The sequence below is a fragment of the Lissotriton vulgaris genome, chromosome 5 (genome assembly GCF_964263255.1).
Source record: "Lissotriton vulgaris chromosome 5, aLisVul1.2, whole genome shotgun sequence".
In the NCBI taxonomy this organism is placed as follows: Eukaryota; Metazoa; Chordata; class Amphibia; order Caudata; family Salamandridae; genus Lissotriton; species Lissotriton vulgaris.
The window spans coordinates 1371920299-1371945497 of record NC_141693.1 but is presented as its reverse complement, the minus strand read 5'-3'; the positions used below and the strand labels follow the sequence as shown (position 1 = coordinate 1371945497).

Sequence of the window (25199 nt, the reverse complement as noted above, 5' to 3'; positions counted from 1 at the left end):
CTTATCACCAGCAGACTGGACTATGGCAACGCACTCTACGCTGGCATTAACAAATCTCTACTCCGCAAGCTCCAAACAATACAGGACACCGCGGCCAGACTCGTCCTCTGCAACCCCTGCCACGAACATATCAACCCACACCTCCGGAGACTCCACTGGCTCCCCAGGGAGAAGAGCAAGGCTCAAGTCGGGGTACCACGCGGGTGGACGGCGTCCCCCACTTATTTTACCGGGAGCTCGACCACTGGAGCAAATAGAGCCACAAATTCACTCTTTGGCCTCTCTGGGGCGAAAACGGAGCCCATTCAGAACGCTGTTCACGCGCTGGCTTCTCGGATGCAATCGCATCTAAGGGGTGAGCGAAGGGAAGGAATGAGTCTGATGGTGCAAGCCACCTTTCGTAACATCACTTCCTGTCGTGACGTCAGCGCTCCCCCCACCCCCACTTCGTTTTTTAGGACTTGTGCCCTGGAGAAGAGAATCACTTACATAATCCTCACGCACGCCTACAAATGCCTACACAACAACGGAAACAAGTACCTCAACAACAGAATAAACTTCCACGTACCCAAGAGAAACCTGCGCTCGTCCAACCTCGTACTGGCAAAAACCCCACACATTCACAAAGCCAGAGCAGGCGGAAGATCATTCGCTCACATCGCAGCCAAGACATGGAACGAGCTACCGGCAGACATCAGACGTGCCCCTCCCTGAACACCTTCAGGAAGACTCTCAAGACCTGGCTCTTTGGTTGAACGGAGTCGCGTACCCCTCCACCTACCACCCCCTCAGCGCTTTGAGACTCTCTCGGGTGAGTAGTGCGCTTATAATTCCCTGATTGATTGATTAGTATCTGTAGAAGACTTATGTTTACTACCATTCTCATGTGATTTTAGAGTTTATCTATTTTGTATCTTTTCCTTGAGTTAATTTCTAACTTGTATATATGTAACTCTAACCACTAGTATCTGTACTAGTCTTATGTACTTTCTTCAGACTTATGTGAATTTAGAGTGTATCTGTTTGTATCTTTGCCTTGAGTTAATTTGCAACTTATATATGTGTAACTCTAACTACTAGTATCTGTAGTAGTCTTATGTACTTTTTTCAGACTTATGTGAATTTAGAGTGTATCTGTTTGTATCTTTGCCTTGAGTTAATTTGTAGCTTATATATATGTCACTCTAACCACTAGTATCTGCAGTAGACTGTTGTACCTATTACTACCATTCTTAAGTGAATTTAGAGTTTTTTCTGTTTGTATCTTTTATGTAACTCATGTACTTTGAAGTCCTTATGTAATGTAACTGGTACTTTTGTAAAGCGCTCTGGCACCTTCGTGTAAAGTTCGTGCTATATAAAATCGCATTAAATAAAATAAACACTAGATTTACACTAGAAGGAAAGATTCCCATACCAACATGGACGGCTTCGAACACTGGAAGGGGCTAGCCCGTATCAAAGCGAACCTTGCCCTTGCAGAGTTATGGTACATTCCCTTTCCGAAATGGCTACCAGTCTGACCTGTTTCTGTGGGCGGGCACGAGACGCTCTAGACTTCCCCGTCTCTATGGAAAGGGAGCAGGCTCTGGCTGGCAGAAGGAGGGAGAGCGGAGCCAGGGGAAGCGGCTGGGAGTCCTGTTAAATAAACCACAGTGTCTCCGGCAGCTCGGCAACAGCCTACCCGCTCCGTATCCAGCTGATGGGGTTTCTCGTCGAGGGAGGAGCGCCGGCAGCTCCGTCCTAGGACGAGGCTCTTCCGGACATTTTTGAGGACTTTACCTTGTGTGCGGGACCGGTGCAGAGGCAGCAGCAGCAGAGTGAAGGAAGCCTCTGATTGAGGAGCTGCGAGGCCGGACCAGGGGATCAGCCACCCACAGCTGGAACCAGGTGGTGCCCGGCAATGCGGGAGTGGACAGTAGGCTGCCGTTCGGAAGAAGAGCACACTTAAAGGATACATGCTGGAAGGCAGCCTGGGACACGAGTTGCCGGATAACCACAAACAGGAGCTGCAAGGACCGTACACTGCACTTTACCAGGTCTTCTCCCTGTCACATACACTGCTGCACCCCGCCACCCCGCCACCCCAAGCCCCATTTCTCTTTTAACTCCTAATGTCATTGTTCACCCCCTTACTGTCATTCGGAGAGGGATATATTAGTTTCCATATAGACCATACGACCCAGTGTTTCCCTTAATAGTCCATCAAAGGCTGTACGGTCTTCTCATTGCCCATTTGACAATCACCTTCCTCCTTTTTGTCACCATTATCTGAACCCCAGTTCCCACTATTTTGCTTTTTCTGTTCCTGCTACCTGTCTTCCCCTCTATCCCGTTCGCTTCGCCGCTTACTGTCTCCCTCACCTGCCTCCCTCCTCTCCATTCAGTGTCTCTTCTGATTTTCCTTGCTCCCTTGCAGATCCCATACTCGCCAATCTCGGTCCAATAACCTTTCTCAGTCTGCTCGCATCGGTCTCCATTATTAGTGTTACTGTTGTGTTTTTAGCATATCTAGTGCTTCTACTTTTCCATTCTTAACCGTGGGTGATTTTTTTCCACTCTCCTCAATCACCACCATCCTCTGTCTTGCGTTGTTATGCTATGGGAGCTTTAAATCCATCGTTCCATTTCACACAGCCTTCAACAACCTCTTAGCATCTGTTCCATCATTCCTTCTGCTAGCCTGAAAAAAAAATATATCCGCTTTCTTAATTTATTTATTGTATTGTGCATTCCCTTCCTTGTATCATACCTCTTTTAATTTTCACATTCTGACCAACTTACATTTGGTGTTCTGCTTTGCAGTCGATTACTGTAGTGTTAATTGTACATTCTTCATCACTCCTCAGATCACCTTGTGCGCGATTCTCCCGAATTCCCTTTTCCCTCAGCCTGACAAATTAGCAGTTTTGATTTAGCATGGGTGGAGGATGCCCCACATAACTCTTTTTCAAAATCAACAAGTGTTTGCTTTTATAATTGCCTTCGAGGAGATTGACTCTGTCCCTCTGACTTTCTATTTTGCTTCATCTGGGATCTGTCCGTGGATTTAAAGTATCCTCCCCTCTTCTTGCCTCTAGTTCAGTTTTCATTTTTTTCCACAGATTACTGTCCTTCCATTATCCTCATCTGTTCTTGCTTTAACCTCTAGCCCATGCAATCCTGTCTGGCCCAGTATTTGATTTTCCTGCCTGGCCCAGTATTTGATTTTCCTGCCTTGTATCATTTTCTGTCCCTGATCTTGGATTGTTCTTCTCGGTTTCTTGTCTCTTCCTAATTTTAGGTTCTCCTGATTTAAAAAAGAATCTGTTCTGGGGTCTTTTTTTTTTTATTGTATCCCTTCCTAGTTTTCCAGCCTCCTCCCCGGTTTCCATTATATCTGTCGCTAGTGTGCCATTAGTCGGTTTCTCTCCTTTCCTTTGGTGTTGATTCCTAGTGGTCTATCCCCTCCCTCTTGCGGGGCAGTGCACAGCTTATGCTGGATGAGACACCATGTCCAAGACCCTTAAGAAGAAGAAACACTGGCTGAGTAAGGTGCAGGAGTGTGCCCTGTCTTACGCAGGGGATGTGTGCGCTGTTCTCGAAGTGCGTGGTGGGGCAGAGCATGGCGAGTTCCCTACCATTGGCCGGATCCGAGAGGAGCCGGGCACCACACTCTCAGGCCGGGCACCCAGCCCCGGGGACGTTCTCCTCGAGGTCAATGGCACCCCAGTCAGTGGACTCACCAATCGGGATACAATGGCCGTCATCAGGCACTTTCGTGAGCCAATCCGGCTGAAAACGGTCAAACAAGGTATGTGCATATTTACAAATACTGCTTGTGCGCTCTTGTTTGATTCTTTAATGTTCTATGCACTGAATCTACCTTATTGTAAATTACAGTTCAGGTCTGGGTTATCCCTTGCTGCCCAAATTCTTGATTGGAAGTTTCAAGTGTAAAATTCAACAGTACCGTTTCCACAAACATGCAGCAGAACACGTCAGACGCAACACAACATCTTAAATGCAGCACCAGCATGCCTTAGTTGGCTATTATGGTACCCTCAACACATGCCAGGAATGAGCATGCAAGTGAGTACAGTTGATAAAAAAAATTGCACTCACACCCAACACAACAGAGATATTCAGTACGGTCAGTTTCCATTCTCACACCCATCACCCTAGCCACACAGAAACCACAGAAACGTGTCATGCAGTCATAACGTAAAGAGAGCTATAAAGAGCGCTATCACGTTTTCCCTTATCATAACATACCATTGACCTCGAAATTCCACACAAACGCAACAGACACGTTGGAAAAATCACATACACCCATTAGCAACACACCATGGATGCATCAACTAGTAAGAAGACATCGGCAACACAAACTGAATACCGGTCATAGGCTCATAACCGCTTCAGTCACAAATTCAGATTAACCACATAAAGGGTAGCATCTTGCTCAGACTGACACTATCCACTGGCCTTTTTTTGTTATATGCACATGTTCATGCAGAAGAAATCGATCAAATGGTCCGGCCTAGCGTATGTGACACCAATATCATACACCCACAGCTCAAGGACGACAGCATTGCCACCCAGTCATGAAGCAAGACCACAGATGCTCCTTTAACATGCAAATCCATTAGCCAACATCACGCTAGACAGGTTAAACTCCCCAGTCCTCTAGATAGCCCGGAATGTAACATCTGCAGTATCACAGAGGGCACTTGAATCCAGTTCATGCTGAGGTCCCTTATTCTAGTCCCAAGGCATTCCTGGACGACCAGAGCCGGTTAATGCAGATTTACACATGCCTGTGACATAACCTTCCATTTCTACACTTCTGCTCGTATACATGCTTTACTTTATAATTACATCCGATCTGATTACCCAATTGGCAGATTTCCTATGGTGAAAAAGTCCATCATTCTACAATACCCGCATTATAAATGTAAATGTGCAGTTTCTAATGCAATCGTACTTGGTTTCTGCAGCGTGGCGGAACACCTCACACGGTTATTCAGTTAAGGTGTTACGTCTTCTGTACACCTGATCCTGGATAAACAGGTCAATAGCACTCCGGGACCTTGTAAGTTGAGCCAGTGCGTTCTTTGTTTTGTAATGGTGCGGCCTTGTCTATACATTACACAATGTATCGGCATGGAAGAGATGCTGGTAGATGCAGATATTTCAAGGTGCACGAGTTCAGAGAAGAAAAGCATGGAGCCGACGCTGCAAAACGCTAACACACTTTTAAAGAATAAAGATATAGATGTTAAATACTTTGAAGTTATTGTTGCGAATGAAACTGGTGAAGGTTAAGATTGTGTTCTAAATGCTGAGGTTCACACCTGATGTGATAAAGAGGCGTCTTGTCTTAAAGTTTCTGGGTTCTGTTGATGTTCAATTGTATCTTTAATTCATACCTTTCGGCCTTATTGCACGCCCTCTCATTTTGGACTACAGGTGTATTGAGTGGGGGCGGTGCACCGCCCTCCTCTGAAGTAGAGTTGAAGACGCCATTTAAACTGTTTACTTGATGGGCGGAACTAAAGCAGGTGCCTGCTACGTACAGTCGTGTTTTTATGGCTCTTCCTCGCTGGCTGTCGCATACTACTCCTGTCCTACTGCTTTCCTCTGACGAACATTTTAGTGACTAAGCAACTTTACCTGGCAAAATCTACCCCCTCCAATTAACTCTTAATGTGCTTCCTCTGCAATAATGTCTATAAATTAAAATAATCCTTAAGAGGGAGACCGAAACTTCTCCTATGAAAGCGTTTAGTTCTCAGCATCATGTGTGTTTTATATACAGCACGTGTGCGCCCCCTCCCTTCCCTGCACGGCTGATTCTTGTCCGACACACCGCCGATACAAAGAAGGTGAATCGTCCGATTAGTGCGACATGATTCCTGCCTTCATGCCTGTGGCTATTAACCACCCACCTGCCTGATGTGCAGAGACCCGAATTCAGCCCCCCCCCCCCCCTGAAAACGCTGTTTCGAAGTCCATAATTAAAGCATTACGAGTCAAATTGTTTGATTGTATTGTTCATTCCCTGGCAGTCTGAATTGCTGCATTGAATAATTGCTGCGTTTTTTGTCAGTCGCTGTGTTTATAATCAGAAGTATGTGACAGCGTTCTCCACCGCTTGGATTGCTTTTCACCCTGGATTTATTCTGCTGATAGTCACAATAAATGAAATGTATCTTGTGTTTGGCGCGCAGCTGAAGCAGAGTGGCTCGATTTCTTGTTTTTCCTGTCATATGGGAGCTCAGCTCTGTATGTTCACTTAGAAGTAATAGCTGCGTGTGCAAGCTGTACTGCCTTGACCCACTTACAGCGTATATACACTTCTTTTTAGAATTACAATTTAAATTCATTCATTCATTGGATTCTTTATTCGATGATTAAAAATCACAATAAAAGTACAAACATTCAATATACTTTTTAGTTCATTTAAAAAAAAATAAAAAACATTAAATTAACATGAATCCTAATATAAGTACAACAAAGTCCCAGTAAGTTAAAAAAAAACATTATGAGCCTTTAAAAACAATCACAGAATTCTCACAATTCCCCCCCTCTAGTTGCCATTATTCGAACCGCTACTTTAATAAAATTAATGATGCAGCACAATGTAAGGGGATCAGTCGCCTGTTGTAAAAAAATAAAGCACTCTTGAGCACATTTTATATTAGATTTTTTCAGGATGTCTACCAAGAATCTATGCCTAGGTTCAGAATAAAATGAACATAACAATACAAAATGAAGGGAATCTTGCGGAGACCTACTGTCGCAGCCGCAGGTTCACTTCTGCTCAATTGTAAGTGAATACCCTAGTGGTGATCCCAATAAATATGGTAAAAGATTGAGCCTAAAACGGTTCATTAAAAACCTTTCCTGTGCATTATGTATCAAATATAGGTAAGGTTCCATTCCTTCTGTGGTCTTTACAAGGTTATATGCCCACACTGTGGTTTTAGCCCTTTCTTGCTCTGTTCGGCTTTGTGTGCAAAGAACGCTTTTTTGGCAATTGTCTTATGCTGGGGGATAATCGCTGTCGGATCGGCAAAGAGATTCCCGAGGCCCAGAGTTACCAATACAGACTTGACATAACTGAGCCACGGGATTCGCGACCATTTTTCTCTGCCCAAGCAGTCCTTCATTATTTCCCTGCTTAAGCTCGCCTCTGGGTTTATCCAGATTTTAAGCCAGGCTAAGATTGGCCTAACCTTTATCGAATCTTCAAGGTAGGGTATCCCTAACTCCCTGTGTGCAACTGCAGCTGCTAAACTATGTGGGGCTTTCAGGACGGAGCGTAGATGTTTATTCTCCTCCCGCTGCAGTTGGCAAGTATTTACAAAGCCCCACACCTCTGCCCCATATATGACTTTAGAGCAACACATTGAGTTGTACAAGTTCATCACCTGTTCAGGGCACCACCTCCCCAGCCTTCGACCATAACCTGCAATTGCCCCATTGGTGACATTCATTTTCCGGCAACGATCCTCTATCAGGGCATTACATTTTAATAACCCGTCAAATAGTAAGCCCAGATATGAGAATGATTTAACCTTCTCTATCTTGTGACTCCCTATCGTGAAGGTGCATCTGTTGCAGGGTTTTTTGCCAGTGGATAAAACATAGGATTTGCCCAAATTAACAGAAAGGTCTAATGAGCCCATAAAAGAAACAAAACCATCATTTAAAATCTGTAAACTCTTTGGTGTGCGTCCGGGGAGGACCGCGTCATCTGCGTAAAGTAACACAGGAACATGACGCGTCCCTACTCGGGGACAATCAGATCCCAACTGTAGGAGATACTGCTCAAGATTATTAATATAAAGGGAGAATAAAAAAGGCGCCAGCATGCAGCCTTGGCGTACCCCACTTCTGCAGTGGAAGGAGTCAGTACGTCCACCCTCCATGTTATACCTGACTTGCGCTGAGGTATTACTATGCAGTTCCCTTAAGATGTTAATGAGGCCACCATCTATCCCCATACTGGTCATCATATTCCAAAGCTTGCCCCTATTAACATGATCAAAAGCAGCTGCCAGGTCCATGACCCCATATAAAGGGATTCATCACTGGCCATAGTGTATTTGGCTGCTAGCATATAGAGGTTCAAGCATTGGTCACTCGTGGAACGACCCATCCTAAAACCATACTGTGTGTCTGAGATGAAATTATTTGCTTCTGTCCACTCAGACAACCGGTTTAATATCCCCCTTCCCAGAATTTTAGCGGATACATCAATCAGGGAGATGGGGCAATAACATTGTGGGTCGTCCCTACTACTCTTTTGAAAATGGGAACAATGATAGCAGTTGACCAGGAGGGCGGTAAGCCATAGCGGATTGCAGTATTAATAACTCTTGTCAATATAGGGGCCCATAATTCCACTGAGTTTAGGAACAAATCAGGCAGCATTCCATCTGGGCCAGGAGCTTTTTTTTAGACAGCCCCTCAATCCCGACCTTGATTTTCTTTAGGGAAAAAAACTACGGGCTGAACATTGAGAGCGAGGTTCAGCGAGAGCAGACATGCTATCTATTCACACGAAGAGTATCAATCTAGGCACCCATGTACAATTCACTAAACCATTGAATTGTATAACATATTGGTATATTTAGTGCGTGAAATGGAAAAAAAAGAAGTGCAGGTACTCTGTGCCAGAGTACCTGCTTGTTTATGAGAAGTGGCGGTACGCTCCAATTAAAAGTATTAGGTCTCTCTTGAGAAGTGCCGGTACTCTCCCTCTCCAAAATGAAAAAGTGCTGGTACTCTGTACCAGGCAGTACCGCCTCATTTAAAGCACTGGGTATTTTGCAATCTCCTTGTGAAACTCGAAGTTGCATCCCACTCCCTTCAAAATCAACCTTATTTTCAAGGGTAACTTTTGCAACAAATATGCAGATGTTTCTAAACTTCCAAAGTTGCAATCCACTTGAACATCATATAATTTGCTTTTGCAGTCTGTGAGTTCCTTTAAATATATAGAAGTGAAAATAAGCAACGTTCTCCTTTGCATTGTTGTTCATATGCCTGGTTGTTGCTCTCCATTCATCCATCACCACCGGAAAATGGCGTTTCGCACATCCTGTGATTCTTTGGTTGGATGAAACAGCAGGAAGGAAAGTAGTGTTTGAGTGGAAGAAAAGTGGATGAGCTAGCCATTTCCATACCACTGTAGTCCAATCATTGATGAGCCGTTTAGAGACGATGTCCTACTGTAGCAAGAGAAATTCAACAAAAGACGGCACTCCATTATATATAGATAGCAGATGCCGGAGGGCCTATTGGAAAATTTGGAGCTTTTCCAGCCTAAAATGACTTGGAGAAAATCAGTCACAAGTCTGCCTCATTGTGATCTGTATCCGCCGTTTAGGCGCATAGGCGTTGCATGATACCTCTCAGGTGCTTTATGCGAATATGCACACATCATACCGGTGAATAGCCACCAGAATGAGCTGGGCAGGCTTAGACTGGCCATCCTCATGATCATCCCATTCTCCGACAACCATCCTTTGTTTTGGTGTTTGCGCAGTTGAATGGACTTGGGAGGTGCAGTTTCACTTTCAGACCTACGCAGAGCCAATGAGTGATTAAACTTGAGGTTCGTGATGGGACTGGATGGCTTCTGGATGCTACCATCTTCCCCATTCACATTGCTGAAGCAGCTCTTGAAATGCTTCAGCAATGTAGGGAAACAAAGGGACAAGAATATTTCCAATACAGAGACCATTGTTATTGTGAGTCTGATGTGTATTGAGCGTGAAGGATTACAGCTATGTGTTTGGAGGAGTTACTGGATATTGTTGCCCTTAAACAGGGACACTACTCTCTGCTCAATCGCTTTCAGCTTGTTTTGCTGACCATATCATCCTTCTGTCTTAATCTATATACTACCAGTATAACTCTGTACTTGTTTGTACTGAGCGCTGGCAGTCTGCCATACAGCATTGTGGCGGCCAATCTACTTTGCAGACTAAGCACAATATAGTGTCCTGATCGGAGGATACACTGATTGGAGCTCTCGACATTGACTGGAGGGTTGGAACATATTTTTTGTGTGTTTAAAGTCATATGCTCGTATATCATACTGACCTGTCCAATGGCTGTTTCCTTCTTCTCCATCTGCAAACTGTCTTCTCTGTCCCAAACACTGTCCACAGTGGTGGATTACCAACTTATTTATCTGCTAAGGAGTATGTTGGTAAACGGAGGATGTTACTAAATAGGAAAGTTCCAGATTTTGCTATCAAAAAATGGACGTGGTCTTCTTGGGTTTTGTCATTCAACAAACTTTGTTTCTCTTTTTCTTTTGTAGGACAACGTAGATTGATTTGATTCTCCTTTTTGAATGTTTGTAAATGTGTTGTAGTGTTTGTTTACCACGATTCCAGTTTAATAAAAAAAATAAAGCACATAGGGTCACTAAGCCTAGCAGTTCATTACATTTCTATTAAAATATGTTCGCAGGGCCTACAATTATACTATGGATTGGGCTCCTCATAGCCTCAGTCAATGATTTTAAGCGTGGTTTAGGTATATTTTAAAACTATGCAAGAGCAGCACCTTGGCAGATACTATGTTTTTTAGTAACGACTGAAGCAAAACCTTGTCTATATCTGTTTAGTCCCTCCTTTTATAAATACTCCTCCTCTCTAATACCTCCTTTGGAATACTGTTGTTCCCGTGGGCATGATCATGCCCCATTACAACCGACTGGAAGAGAATGTTTGCATTGTTCAGCATTGCGTCCGTCATTTGGTGCTTTTGTCCTCATTACAACCAGGCAGATATGGAGTTGTATTTTTTTTTGGGTGGCATTTAGGTGAACTGCAACACCTGGTCATGTCTGTAGAGCGTTAGCCATAGGCTCTCTGCCAGGTGCGTTGATAAAGCCATTTCCTCCCAAAATAACTTTTCTTTTAGAAATATTTAAGACCGCTGTGTCCAAGTGCTTTTGCCGTTTACCAAACACTCCCCACTCCTTAGCCGCCCCTCCTCCCATCAGTTGGCCTCATGCGCCCTGCTTTATGATTGCAGTTGCTTAGATGCAGGCACACTGAAGATGACTGAGGTGCCAGCTGTGAATATTCAGCCATGGTGTGCCTCTTTCTGCCAGACACTTAAGCTCGCCTCACTGTTGGTCTTGTTGTGGCTAATTTGCCGAATACTCGTGTGTGATCGGATTGTCTAATAATGAACATTTTCCACACTATAACTTCTTGGGTGTTGGTGAAAAAGTCGTCTTGGCTTGCCTGTACCTTGAGTGTGTTTGAGAAGGTGTTTTGGGATGGCATGGTTATTGTTAAATGTGCTGATTAGAGCCATCGGTTGTGTGTTCAGAATTCCCGCTGCTTTCTACAAGTCGGTGTTGAACATCCCAAACACATGGGTGTCTTTGATCTGCAAAAACTGTGCACCTTACTTCGGTTCCTATTTTAATACTTGTTTTTAGTTATCGTGTCCACTAGAGTTTTATTTGTGGCTATGGGCGAAGTCATTATCTGGGCTTTGTCCTACTGGAGGGCTGTGCCCAGATAGCATAGGGTTTTATGTAGCTGTTTTCAAATGTAACTAGTTTTTACTGATGAGCACAATTATGCACTGTTTAAGTGCTTTATTTGTTGCCAGTGCCTGTAGTGCAGAGCCCACTGCCTTTTTATGGATCATTTTGCTTTAGTAACCATCCATCCTGGTATTGAGCACATAACCTTACCACCAACTCCCTTATCAAATACTTCTAAAGTCTACCACAACTCTCCCTCCGGTCTACTCTGACAATGGAAGACTTCACTGTAATACTGACTCACTGTCAAATTGCACTCTAAGGAGCGAGGAGTAATGGACCTGGAGCCCTGTGAGCTTGAAGTCACAAGGCGCTCAACTATAATTCCCAGCGCCTCCAATTCCTTGGCTATCACTCTTCACATTGAGTGGCACGTATATTTTGTGTGATCAGCGCTGTGTTGGTAATGCTGCAGAGTTGAACTGTCAAAGCCCCCGGTCATTACCTTAATAGGTGCATATCTATTGGGCGTGTCTCAGATGTGCAGGGGAGGTTCAACTGATTTTTCTAAGATCGTCGAAGTGTTAACCAACGTGTCATTTGAATATCCACACTTTTCACAATACACAGTTGTGTTGTGGGAGTTAACTTTTTGTCAGTCAGTGGCGTGCTTTATTTTCTGGTGTTATAACTTAATGAAAATTGATTTGGCTATTAATGTCAAGCATATTTTGAATTGAAATGGAATCTTCTGTATCCAGTTGTGTGTCTTATGTTGTTTACATGTCTATTCTAGTGCCATTTTTTCAAGAGAATTAGTATTAATGCTTCAGTGCCTTGATATGAGCTTCTGTTTTATTACTACGTGACCTGACGATGTAGGGTCCTGATGTGTGCACTGAGAGACTATGTTACCATAAAGGTCAGTGATTCTCAATCCGTTAATAGATGCGCTCAACCTCCCAGGGACCCACCGTCTTAAAGTCCCTAATCCTCTACGTAAACAAAAACACTATACAGAAGGAGCGCAAAATATAAGATAAAGAAAGATATTTTGTGTATACAATTCCACAATTAATGTTCAAAGTTAGTGATTTCCAAGAAAAAAGTCCTCCAAGCTGCAGATGTTCAATTCATATTCTTTATTCAGAATGACGCCAGTCAGCTTCCAACACCCTGAGCACAAGTGTTCATCAAAAGCCCACGGACAGGAACTCATTATTGTCCTACCGGTCATACCATCCACGGGCCCTCAGAGATAACCTACCTGTGGCCCAGTTTCTCCGGTACCGCAGAAACTGTTCCACTACAGAGGTTTTCAAAGAACAATCACAGGTCCTGGGTGATAAACTCTTGCAAAGGGAGTATCCAGTAAAAATCATTAAGCATGCGAAGAAGAGAGCGTTAAACACTCCCAGAAGTGCTTTACTGGAGGTGAATAAAAAAGAAAAAAGAGAATGCCTTCCTGTGGTATTGACGTTTGACCCTCTAGCCACCAAAATTAGGCAGTCGATACGCAAGCACTGGGCTATCCTGTCTAGTAAAGACTTCAAAATGCCTCCTCCAAGATTTGCCTTCAAACGGTCCAGTAATTTGAAGGACAAATTAGTGCATACCCGTACTCAAATTCCCAAAGACAACAGCAGGACACGGCTTACAGGTCACCATCGCTGCGGCACGTGTTCTGTCTGTTCCCTCACCTCTAAGGTCACCAGCGTTACTTTGAAGTCAGGCAAGGAATGGGAGTTGAGACAGTTCAGGAACTGTAACACCACGAACGTGGTATACAGACTGGCCTGTGAGTGTGGACTACATTACATAGGGCTCACCACACGGAAAATCAAAACTCGCATTCAGGAGCATTTAAGCACCATAAAATCTGGAAAACTAACTACAAAATTGGTGCAACACTGCCACACCAACAAACACTCATTTAAGTGGTTGGTGTTGGAAAAAGTGACAGGTGATGCATGTACAGTTGAGCGGTTGTTAATTACGAGGGAGACTAAATGGACTTTTCAAGAAAAAACTGATAAATTCGGTTTGAATGACTTACTAGAATGGAATAAAATACATTGAACTAGTCAGGAAGATGGTCCTTTGGCATTTGTATGAGTTTTCACTTGAAAGCCTAGACTGTACATGAGACTGTGTTTGACATTACATTGATTCCCATTTTGGGGATGGTATGGAGATATGGGGTCCAGTTACACCTACTGCTTCGTCCCCATGTAATACAGTGATAAATGTCCGCGGCACAGTGCTATAAAATAATGCACACGCCGAGGTGGACTTATTGAATAAACAAAAAATAAAATGAATGAGCATTAATTTTCTTTATGAAAATATTGTGCACGCTGTGTTTGTTTATTGGGAAAATAAAAAACAAAATGAATAAGCATTAAAAATAAAAATATTATGCAGATCGACAATTGTCCCTGTGTGAGAAATAAAAGGCCCTGGCTGATATTATCAGAGATACATTACTATATCAACCGGTGTACACTGCAAATGACTAATAAAGTTGGTTACATTTTAGAAATGTGTAGTATGAATCGAGATCCCGCAAGAATTTTTTCTCGCCTGGGGCATATACATTGATTGTAATGGATTGTGGCCGAATCCAAAATGGCGGCTGCGTCTTACCGCGATAAGACGCCGTTTAGGAAATATATATACAACGTAGTTTGGTTGGAAACGAGCATGGGCTGATAAATCGCCTAGATATCTTCCACCGATCTGGTAAGGAGTAAGGGCTCCAGGATTATTTAACGATTTGGGGATAATAGCTGGGCATATTTTGAGATCAACAGAATAATTCCGAGCGAGTCTGGTGAGACTCACTCGCGAGAGGGGGGATATGCCGATATAGCAGCTGTATAACACGGATAAATGGAGATAGTGCATACAGTTTTCAAAAAGATAACTTTCACCTGATGTCTATCTTTGATACAAATTGTCTATACTTGAACTATCTAGTTGAAAGGACATGATGGCCAATTCTTCGTTCGATACTCCCCACTTTCAGAGTAATGACACAGGATTGGTACGAGTGTGGGATGCAAATTGGCTATTGAGTATTGGACAGCTAGTGAGTTCTTGAAGGTTAATCCATCTAAAAGAGTGGAGAAAAGTACGGTGTGAGCGACCATTCTTTTACAATACGATAGCAAGACAGCGTGTATTGGGTACACTTGTTTTATTTTTTATTCCTCGCAGAAAATTGAAGGGGAAGGAAAAGTAACCTACATTTGCGGTTGCAGTTTCATGAGAACTCTACCCTCACGGCTGGTACGAGTACTGATTGCCGAATTAGGGTAATTCACACTAAGTTAAATGCGAATGGTTTGAGGTGGCACATTCTCCATTAGCAGGTTTGATACAAAAGTGTTTTTATGTCTTTTCAGTTGTGAAGACTAATTTGTCCATATGCAGTGGCCTTAATATATAAGACGCCCTGAAGAAATTGCCCAAAATTCCGTTGGCAATGAAACATGTCGGCAAGTAAAGTAGTATTGGTTGAATAGCTAGTAACCATAACTACTTCCTTTTTTTAACCTTCATACCCAACACAAGAGACAGAATAAAATTGCATATCTGTGTTGTTGTGTGGTTTTATATGTTGTTTGACACTTTATTGGTTACCTTGTGGTCTTCCTTCACTGCATATTTTCACAAAACTTTTTTCCTTTGTGTTTGTTGGACACATTTTCTTTATTGAGCTCGATGGTGCCAATGATGAGAACAGGGCAATCCTGGTGAGTACCTGCCAGGTTCCCGTTGGTGGTGCGCCCGTGAGGTGCCATCTTGCTCTCACACACTTTTTTTCAGTTTTCTCACAACACAGCCTGACACTTAAGTGTGTGTTTTGTGTTGTCTCGCAACTGAATTTTACTTTTGGAGAATCGGGCGATTGTTTAAATGGGGCAAAATTCCAGGTTATACCAACTACCCCGATAACTAATGAAAGGGGAGCAAGTTTTGTAATGATAATGCAATAAATGGTGTACCAGAAAAGGATAAATCTATAAGTGCCTACAAAGTCTAGGTCTTTTTTGTACTAGTTTCTTTGCCACTCCCCATCATTATCCATAATTCCGTTTTAGTTGCAAACGCTGATTGTAAAACTATAGTTTATTTTTCAGTTGCTTCATTGAGATTGTGCTCTTATGTCAAATACATCAAGAAATTCTGCAGTATAATCCAGGACAGATATCATTCCTATTTCCAACAAAGCAGGCTTACTCCAGAAAGAATAAAATAATAATAAAAAAAAAACAGTGTGTGTATGTATGTATGTGTGTGTGTGTGTGTGTGTGTGTGTGTGTGTGTGTGTGTATGTGTGTGTATATGTATATATATATATATATATATATATATATATATATATATATAATCTCTCACCAAGCACAGCAGCCGCTGTACGAATGCTCTTCCACTCCAGTCTTTCACAAAATTTTCAACGAGAAAGGCGCGTGTGCTCAAGTTGTTATTTCCTCATTTTGGTTCCAGCATGTAAATACACGGAGAACATGGAACAAAAACCCAACGCGTTTCGGCGATTCAACTCTCGCCTTGCTCACGGGTAACTCGTGTAACGAAAAATGAAGCTTTTAAATAAAGTTGTTACAAAGGTGCACATGTGATCAGTGAGATAAATAAACATAGACAAAGGACGTGGACCCTGTAAATTTGGCGGCCATCTTATCACATTGTTTACAGGCTGATCAAATATCAAATAAACATTCCACGTGGATTAATCATCTGAATTGTTAATTTAAAGCAACTGTTTCATGATAATTTGCAATCATATCTATATAATATCACCCTATAATCCATAGTTAATAGGTTAGTCCTGATCAAATTAATGCATTACTTGATAATGTCTCAAATTCAATGCCAAGTGACCATAGTCCATGTAAACCATACATTTGTAAAGTATACGTGCACAAATAAAACAGTTCTAATATATTCCAAGTGGATATATCTATGTCCGTGCACATGATTGTTCAAATCATAAGTTAATAAATTTGGGTCCTTCCCCCATGCCTGGACCTATTTCTACGCTCATCGGAGACTAAATCAAATTCAAGAGTTATTTTCTGTAAAACTTACAATGGATTTTAATAGGGTCTTCTAATATTGTCCTGAGTACACTGGCACTGACCAATAGTGATGATAAACATTGCATGTTCCATACTCCTGCAACATAACGTTATTTTAATATTTTATTTTATCACATTGTTATCACAATGACAGAGGTTGTATAATTTAAACTGTTTTGGAATTATGATTTGGCATGAATTATGCAAATCTGGCAGGCTGTATCCCTCTTTCTTTTTTATTTTCTCCTGCTGATGTACAGGATCAAGAAGATATGTCACCTGAAGAAAATAACTCTTGAATTCCTGTTTTGTGAAATTGCACGTGACTGCTTGGAAACTGCCCTAATATACCCCACTGGGGAAGAGATAAGAATTTGATTTAGTCTCTGATGAGCGTAGAAATAGGTCCAGGCATGGGGGAATGACCCACATTTATTAACTTATGATTTGAACAATCATGTGCACGGACATAGATATATCCACTTGGAATATATTAGAACTGTTTTATTTGTGCACGTATACTTTACAAATGTATGGTTTACATGCACTATGGTCACTTGGCATTGAATTTGAGACATTATCAAGTTGCGCATTAATTTGATCAGGACTAACCTATTAACTATGGATTATAGGGTTATATTATATAGATATGATTGCAAATTATCATGAAACAGTTGCTTTAAATTAACAATTCAGATGATTAATCCACGTGGAATGTTTATTTGATATTTGATCAGCCTGTAAACAACAATGTAATAAGATGGCCGCCAAATTTGCAGGGTCCACGTCCTTTGTCTATGTTTATTTATCTCACTGATCACATGTGCACCTTTGTAACAACTTTATTTAAAAGCTTCATTTTTCGTTACACGAGTTACCCGTGAGCAAGGCGAGAGTTGAATCGCCGAAACGCGTTGGGTTTTTGTTCCATGTTCTCCGTGTATTTACATGCTGGAACCAAAATGAGGAATTAAATAAAAACTTGAGCATACGCGCCTTTCTCGTTGAAAATTTTGTGAAAGACTGGAGTGGAAGTGCATTCGTACAGCGGCTACTGTGCTTGGTGAGAGACATAGTTTACAGGGCGACCTCTGCCCCTGGTATGCACCGCAGTTAGAGGTCCCGGTGAAACGGAGGAAGTGGATATGGATATATATATATATATATATATATATATATATATATATATATATATATATATATAAATAAAATCTTTTGAGTGTCACTGGGTTCCACTATATTATGTCTGTACCCATAGCTATCAGCTAATTTTTGACACGCTGCAATTTCTGCCTCATTAACGTGGAGTAGTTGGAATCAAGAAAGATTAAAATATTTTTAACCTCAAACGACATCTCCTGCCTGGCAGCCTTCACAAAAAATAATGTATTTCATTCCAAGGGAGCGCTCCGCTCCGCAGTGACAATTACTCTGGGTTCAGCATTCAATTTGACACCCTTTGTCCGCAGCAGGATAGTGCATACAAAGGAAGAAGCCACAACTTTGTGTGGTACATACTATCCTCGAAGATGTAAAATCGATCTAAAACGAATTAGTGCTTTCGCTACACAGGCCTGGAAATCACTGTTGGCTTTGCCTTTCTCATTCAACTGTGCCATCCAAGATTTGCAGTTGGCCTCTTTGTCTCATACTCATTTATTGTTATACACTTGGCCAAAAGCCTGGCATCAGTATAACACACCATTTTGGTAATCCCCTCTGTAGTATGCTATGCTTCTTGAAACACCACCAGAATCCACTGCACCCCTTATGGATTGGCCTTCCCCCGAGTTAGTATGTGGTCCTCCTTTCTGTGCCTCATTGATGTAAATCCATGTTGGGCTGTGGAACGAAAAGTTTAGCTTTTCCCTGTTTTTTGCAGTTCTTCAACTCCTTGAAAGACATCTTCTCAAGAATACAAGGGAAATAACAGCTTATCTGCAAACCATTCTCAGGTGCCCTGCATATGGCTATCAATATAATATGCATAGCAGCCATAATGCAGTGTCCAGGCTCAAGTCTATTTGACCTAGAAGCCATCACTCTAAAATCCTCCTCCATACCACAGCCCTAGGTTGCTGGTGCGGTGTTTGCAAGCGAATCCGGTTCTCTGCCCACTCATAAGTTAGCTTCCCATGGTTCACTCTCTGGCAGTCTCTAGAAGCCCTGGATGGACTCTGCTCACACACTTGGCCAACTCTAGCAACAACTCTCTCCTTCACGTGGCAAGAGGCGGACAAACTTACGGTTGAAGTCTCTGCGTGGTAGAGTGATAGCTATTCGTATTTAATGGGGGAGGGATCCACCCCTTTACAGGCTCTTGAAGGACTTTTCCCTCCTCAGCAGATGTTCCCCAGCTATTCTCAGTTCTCTCCATTCCGTCTGCCATAGATCAGAGCAGCACCACAGCCCTAAGAGAACTCGTCCTCCTGACATCAAACTATAGTTAAACTATACTACAATTCGCCCTACAGAAGACCCTCACCATGGAAGACTTCACTGTAATACTGACTCACTGTCAACTTGCACGCTTTAGAGTGAGGAGGAAAGGACCTGGAAACCTATGAGCCTGAAGTCACAAAGAACTTAACTATAATTCCCAGTGCCTCTAATTTTTTGGCTGACGCTCTTCATATTGAGTGGCACATATATTTTGTGTGGTTAGCATTGTGTTGGTAATGCTGCAGAGTTGAACTGTTAAAGCCCCAGGTCATTACCCTAATAGGTCCATATCTATTGGGCGTGTCTCAAATGTGCAGGGGAGGTTCAACTGATCTTTCTATGATCTAAGTGTTAGCCAACACATCTGGTTTGTATTTAGTACTCGTCCACACTTTGCACAGTACACATTTGTAATTGTTTAGTTTTCCCTGTCAGTCAGTGTTGGCATGATTTATTTTGTGTTGTTCTAACTTAAGGAAAAAAATGATTTGGATATTAATGTCATGCAAATTTTGAATTGAAAGGCAATCTTCTGTATCTTATGTTGTTTGCATGTTTATTCTGTTCTAACATTTTTAAAGAGAATTAGTATTGGTGCTTCAGTACCTTGATATGGACTTCTGCTTTAGTTAAGATTAACTAATCTTTTTAAACGTTTTCATTATTGTATTGTGATTGCATTTATACCCCTGACGAGGCTTTGAATCGCTTTTTTGGTGAGTAGCACTCGACTCCGGGACTCATAGAGGATTAGTGTTGAATTAGTATAGTGAAATATGAAAGTAATTTAAGTGGTGGATAGATTAGTCAGTTATTTGGATTTGGAAGGATAGCAGCAGGATAGAAGAGAAAAAAGGTTTGTATTTATTAAGCGCTTGTTACCCCTGATGCGCTGTTGAAGCGCTTTTATTGGCGGCTAGCACACCCCTCCGGAAACCCATAAACGATTAGTGGTGAATTAGTATGGTGAAATATGAAAGTAATTTGAGTGGTGGATGTTAGTCAGTTATTTGGAGTGAGAAGGATAGCTGAGGGATAGAAGAGGGGAAGAAAGGTTCACATTCATATATCACCTATTGCCCCTGATGAGTGTTGAAGCACCTGTCTGGTGAGTTGCTACTCCGAAACCCATAAAGGATTAGTGTTGAAAATTAGTATAGTGAGATGTGAATTAATTTGAGTAGTGGATATGTTATTCAGTTATTTGGATAGAGAGGGGTAGTCAGCGGGATAGAAGAGGGAAAGAGGTTTGTATTTATATAGCGCTTGCTACCCTTGATGATTATGATAAATAATATTTATGTTTAGCCCCTTTGCTTATAAACCATTCATTTTTCTTTTCTCATCGAAAAATTAATTGCAAGTTGTACATGATCCAAATTATACTATCCAGCTACATTCTTGATGCCTTCAAACTATGTCTAGCTCCATTTTTCTGTGGGAAGTCATGAATTTTGGTATAAAGCTCTAACATCCTTTTCTTTATGCTGCCTTCCAGCTGCAATGCATGAATTCAGGCAGCTTTTATCAAGACAATCTCGTAACGCAAATTCTTACAAGCCAATCCTCCTCCGATAACCCTATTCTTCACTGTGTTAAAACAGAGTGGCTACGCAACCAAAGTCCACCAATTGCTTCATGTTGATTCCAATTATTTTGCACTTCAAGCCTCATGCTGCCATGCATTACCGAAGGAAAAAAGTCATCCTGGAATAGCAAATAATCTCCGTGTACAAACTGTCTCTTTGGTTCATATGAATTCTTTAAATTTTGACTAACCTCATGACCTGCATTGCACAGTTTTATGTAGCTGATTTCAGACAAAATGGTTGCTTTCCGGTAAAGAATTGTCTTGTGTTGGCAATATATAATATGCAGCTTGAGTTGCTGTTGCGTTTCATTTATAAATGTCCTATCCCTTTAATACTATTGCACTATTTACATGTATATGTTCAAAGTGCTCTTAGTAGCTTGTTGCTATGCAGCATGTTCTAAGTTCCTTGCCTGTTACAGTCCTGTGGTACTGTGCTGCTACAAATACCATTTTGTTTAAAAACTACATTGGGCTAAAGAAGAGCTTAACAATTTTGGCGATGAGGATGGGATACACAATGGATTATCATTAAGCATGTGACTACTACCCTTTATGAACCTCAAGGGAATGGCTAGGTTAAGAGGTTCATCTGTTTTCTCAAGGATAGTTTTTGGTGGGCAATTGGGAACAAGAGTACTGAACAACATGATGACATTGAAGTGATTGTGACCATCAAAGATTAGGTACTGGAGGGTTGGCAGTGTTTTGGAAGACATTTAAAGGATAGCGAGGATGAGAGATGGAATTTGTTAAAGAGGTATATCATGGAGGGGTGGTCCAGAGAAAAGGAGGTATCTTCATAGATGAGGCCTTTTCATCGCATATCCGGACATTTGGATATGGAAGGTGATTTGATATTTAAGGAAGGGAAGTGTGTGCATCCTGAATCTATGCAAGATGAAATGTGAGACTTGCTCATGATGGTCATCCGGGTATGTCCTCCATGAAAAGACTTGTCGGAGCCAATTTTTGCTGGCCTAGTGTGGATAGAATTGGAGATAGGGTGGTGCGAAAATGTGGTGTGTGTGTCAAGATGGACAGGATGGTAAAGCCGTTCCCCACTCCAATGAAACCTGTGACATTCCACAAGCTTTCTTGCTAAAAGATTGTTTGATATTTCCAACCCTTACAGATGCTTACCACAGAAGGTGCATTTTGCACTGGTGGTGTTTGGCTATCACTCCAAATGCCTGGAAGTCAAGTTCCTTATGGGGGCTACTTCACAGGTGGTCATTGAATTTTGTAAGGAAATATTTGCCCTGGAATGTAGTCCTGTCATTTTAGTAACGGACAATGGTGTTCAGCTGAAGTCACAGGAGATGGACGAGTTCTTAGGGAGATGTGGTATTAAACATTTGACTACTGCGTTTTATGAACCTCAAGGTAATGGGTAGGTTGAGAGTTTCAACGATGGTCTCAAGGAATGTATCGTGTGGGCCAGAAAATATGGAAGGGAGTGGGAAAATGTGCTGAGGGAAATGTTATTGTTGTTCTGCATAGCTCCTCATTCGATGACAGAAGTGAGACTTTTTCGATTGTCGAAGGGAAGGGATCCTGTGTCTAAGTTATGCCCGTGGTGGATAAGGAGGAAGATGCCGGGAGATTGTGCCATGGATGTGCAGAGAACCTTATTGAAATTGAGGGAGAAACTGGAGAAAATGAAAAAGTGTACAATGCCAAGTGAAAGGTGAGAGAGCCTACCTTTTTGGTGGGTGATTACGTTAGGATAATTGTAAATGTAAATGTATTTGAGCTTATATAGCGCACAGCTACCCACAAAGGGTTTCCCGGCGCTTGCTTAGGGAACCCGTCCTGGTATTCCCCTGTGAGATAACCCCAGCAGGGTATCCACAAGGTGAAAGCCAGGCATCCCGCCGCGAGGGGCCGTTGTGGAGATTAAGCAAGCTATTGCCCAGAGTCGCAGAGTGTGAACCCGTGAGTCGAGAAGGCACCGGAGCGAGAATTATCGAGTCCGTGGAATTTTTGAGTCCAAGACCCGCTGAGGCGGGGAATTGAACCCTGGTCCAGGGCCGATCTCAGCTTCCGGGTCTGCCGCCACTAACCCCTGAGCCACGATAATTAGACCTGGGTTTAAGGTGAAAGATGGTTCTAAATATGTTTGCTCTCTAAATATGGTAAAAGTCATTCGGAACATTGTGGTGATACAGTATGGTAGGGTGTGGAATGTGAGGAGAGTGGTCCAGTGCAACGGTGAGGTGGCAAGAGGAGATGATAGGAGTCCTACTGAGGAAAACCATTCTGTAGTTAGAATGAAAAGGCATGATGGGGTTTGCTCCAATGATTTGGAAGAGAGAGCACCTACCAGGGGTATTTGTCAAGGTACTGACGATGAAGAGAGTTCAGGAAACAACACTAATGAACCCTTTGGCATCTTGAGTTAAGGTGGGGAATAGAGTTGGACATTCTCCTGTGAAGCTGAGGGATGTGTTTAAGGCTTTTTTTTAGATTTTTTGTTTAAGGGAAGAGATGTGTTCTATTTATCAATGTACTTTTGGACTATTTACATTACATGTTCAGAATGCTGTTCGGAGCTTGTTGCTATCTATGCCAGTCCAGGCGGGAGTTAGATTATCCAAAGGACTTGTCCGTTGCACTCCTATGGTACTGTGCTGCAACATCATTTTTTTTTTTAGAAAACTGCTTCAGACTAAAGCGGATTTTTACAGTTTTGTGTGGTAGTAGCCTTACTTATCTGTGGCAACGTTTCGTTCATGTACACGTTGCCATTCTGCTTTAAAAATAATATCTATTGTAAAAAAACATAATAGCACTTTTGTAGTGTTGGTTGAATCTGAGCTAACATAGTAAATGTCATTTTTATTTTTACTTTTGGCCCACCTTAAATGTGTTAGGTGCTTGGTCCATATCACAAAGACCTGTTGCCCCAAATCTGGTGCTGGCTGGTCTGTTGGGTCAAAAGTTATTCTGGGAAATACTTTAGGGAGATGTGCAGATAAAATTGACATCTTCGTTTTTTTTTTTTAACATGTTATTTTTTTTCCTCTCTGTTACAACCCACAATACTGGAAAGATTTACACCAAACTTGGGATTAGTTGTTATAATAATAATAACAATAATAATAATAATGAATACACCTTGAACGTACAAGAATAGTTCTGTTTGTGTATTGGTTTGGAGTGAATTTCTTCAGTGTTTTAGGCGCCATTAGCAAATTAACCAATGCAAACTTTAGTGGGGTAATTTTTTTTTGTATTTCTGTACTATTAGGATCCATTCATCAGTCCTTAGACTTGATTGTCAAATGTTTAGGAAAAGTTGTTTTGTTACTTGTAGCCTCGGCATGCTCACATAAGTTTGCTCCGTGATCCCGCTTGATTCTTAATACCCAACAATGCTTAAGGATTTTCTCTCCAGTGGCCATGTTGAATCTACAGACCTCGCAAGCCATTGCATGTTGTGCCCTGAAAAAGATCTGCCTGAAGTGCCGCAGCACAAGCCCCGACACTTGTGAAACCTTTGGGGAATAAGGACGCACTTGTGAGAGATTGAAAATATCTATGTGCCCTCAAAAATCTGTGACACCAATTATAGTGTGTGTGTTTTCAGACCTCCAGTGGCCATGTGATGATTGTGATCAGATATAACCCATGAACTGCATAAGATGTATACAGCTGCTAAGTGCTACACCACTCAATATTAACATTGCGTTTTTGCCACTCTAGTTCTGGTGATGACTACTTGTTCGTGAATGTTCTGCGGACATCTGGAAATACATTAGACACTTACTGGATAAACTAAAATAAAATTAAACTTCACTGAAATTTGCCAGCTGTGGATTGCCACCACTGCCATTCAATGGAATTAACCGTCCAGATGGATCCCAAGAGAATGAAGGTTTTGTGATAACTGCTCTAATTAATTTGTGCAGTTTGAGTATTTATGTACCCCTGCGTCCCTTTAGGTGCTGTGTTTGTGATTTGTAGTGGATTTTTGGTCATGGTTATTGTAAAATAAAGATATTGACACAAGGCATTCCATTGAATGATGGAGTTTTGTTGTTTGGAAAGCCACCAAAAGTGTTTTCCCCATGTTATGTTAAAAAGTGCATTATTACCCTGTGATATTATTTTGTTCCATGATATCCATACCAAGAGAACGCCCTTCAATGGTATTAATGAAAATGATGCACCGTACTCGGTCAATAGCCTTAATGTACATAGCATACGTATTGTACAGAAGTGCGCATGTTTGTTCTGCAACCATGATCATTAGAGGTTTCCTAATGGATTTGGTCTATGTGATCTTTTTATGCTTTGTGGCAGTTGATAGTTGGGCAGATGCATCTTTGAATAACTTTTCCTAATCTGTGAGCAGTATAGATACATATATTTTTTAGTTTTTGACATTGTCGATTTACAAAATTGAGGACCATGACTTGTCCTAGAATCAGTTAATACTGATACACTCATATGGTATATAGAGCCATAGAAACACACACTTTTCACATAATTACACACCACCTGACTGCCATGCCTTAATGTAAGAAGTCTGTTTTCGGTGCAGAACATG

At 41.8% G+C, this 25199-nt stretch overlaps 1 protein-coding gene across 2 annotated transcripts in view; it reads left to right on the top strand.

Annotated features, from left to right (window-relative positions):
- The first annotated feature begins 1570 nt into the window (after positions 1 to 1570).
- The window catches only part of MAGI3 (membrane associated guanylate kinase, WW and PDZ domain containing 3), a 1323293-nt gene continuing 1299664 nt past the window's right edge, over positions 1571 to 25199 (top strand). For both annotated transcript variants that reach the window (XM_086923326.1, XM_086923327.1), the window contains exon 1: positions 1571 to 3793. In XM_086923326.1, coding sequence (XP_086779452.1) covers positions 3493 to 3793 — 301 coding nt within the window. In that variant the 5' untranslated portion in view covers positions 1571 to 3492. The remainder of the gene's footprint in view (positions 3794 to 25199) is intronic.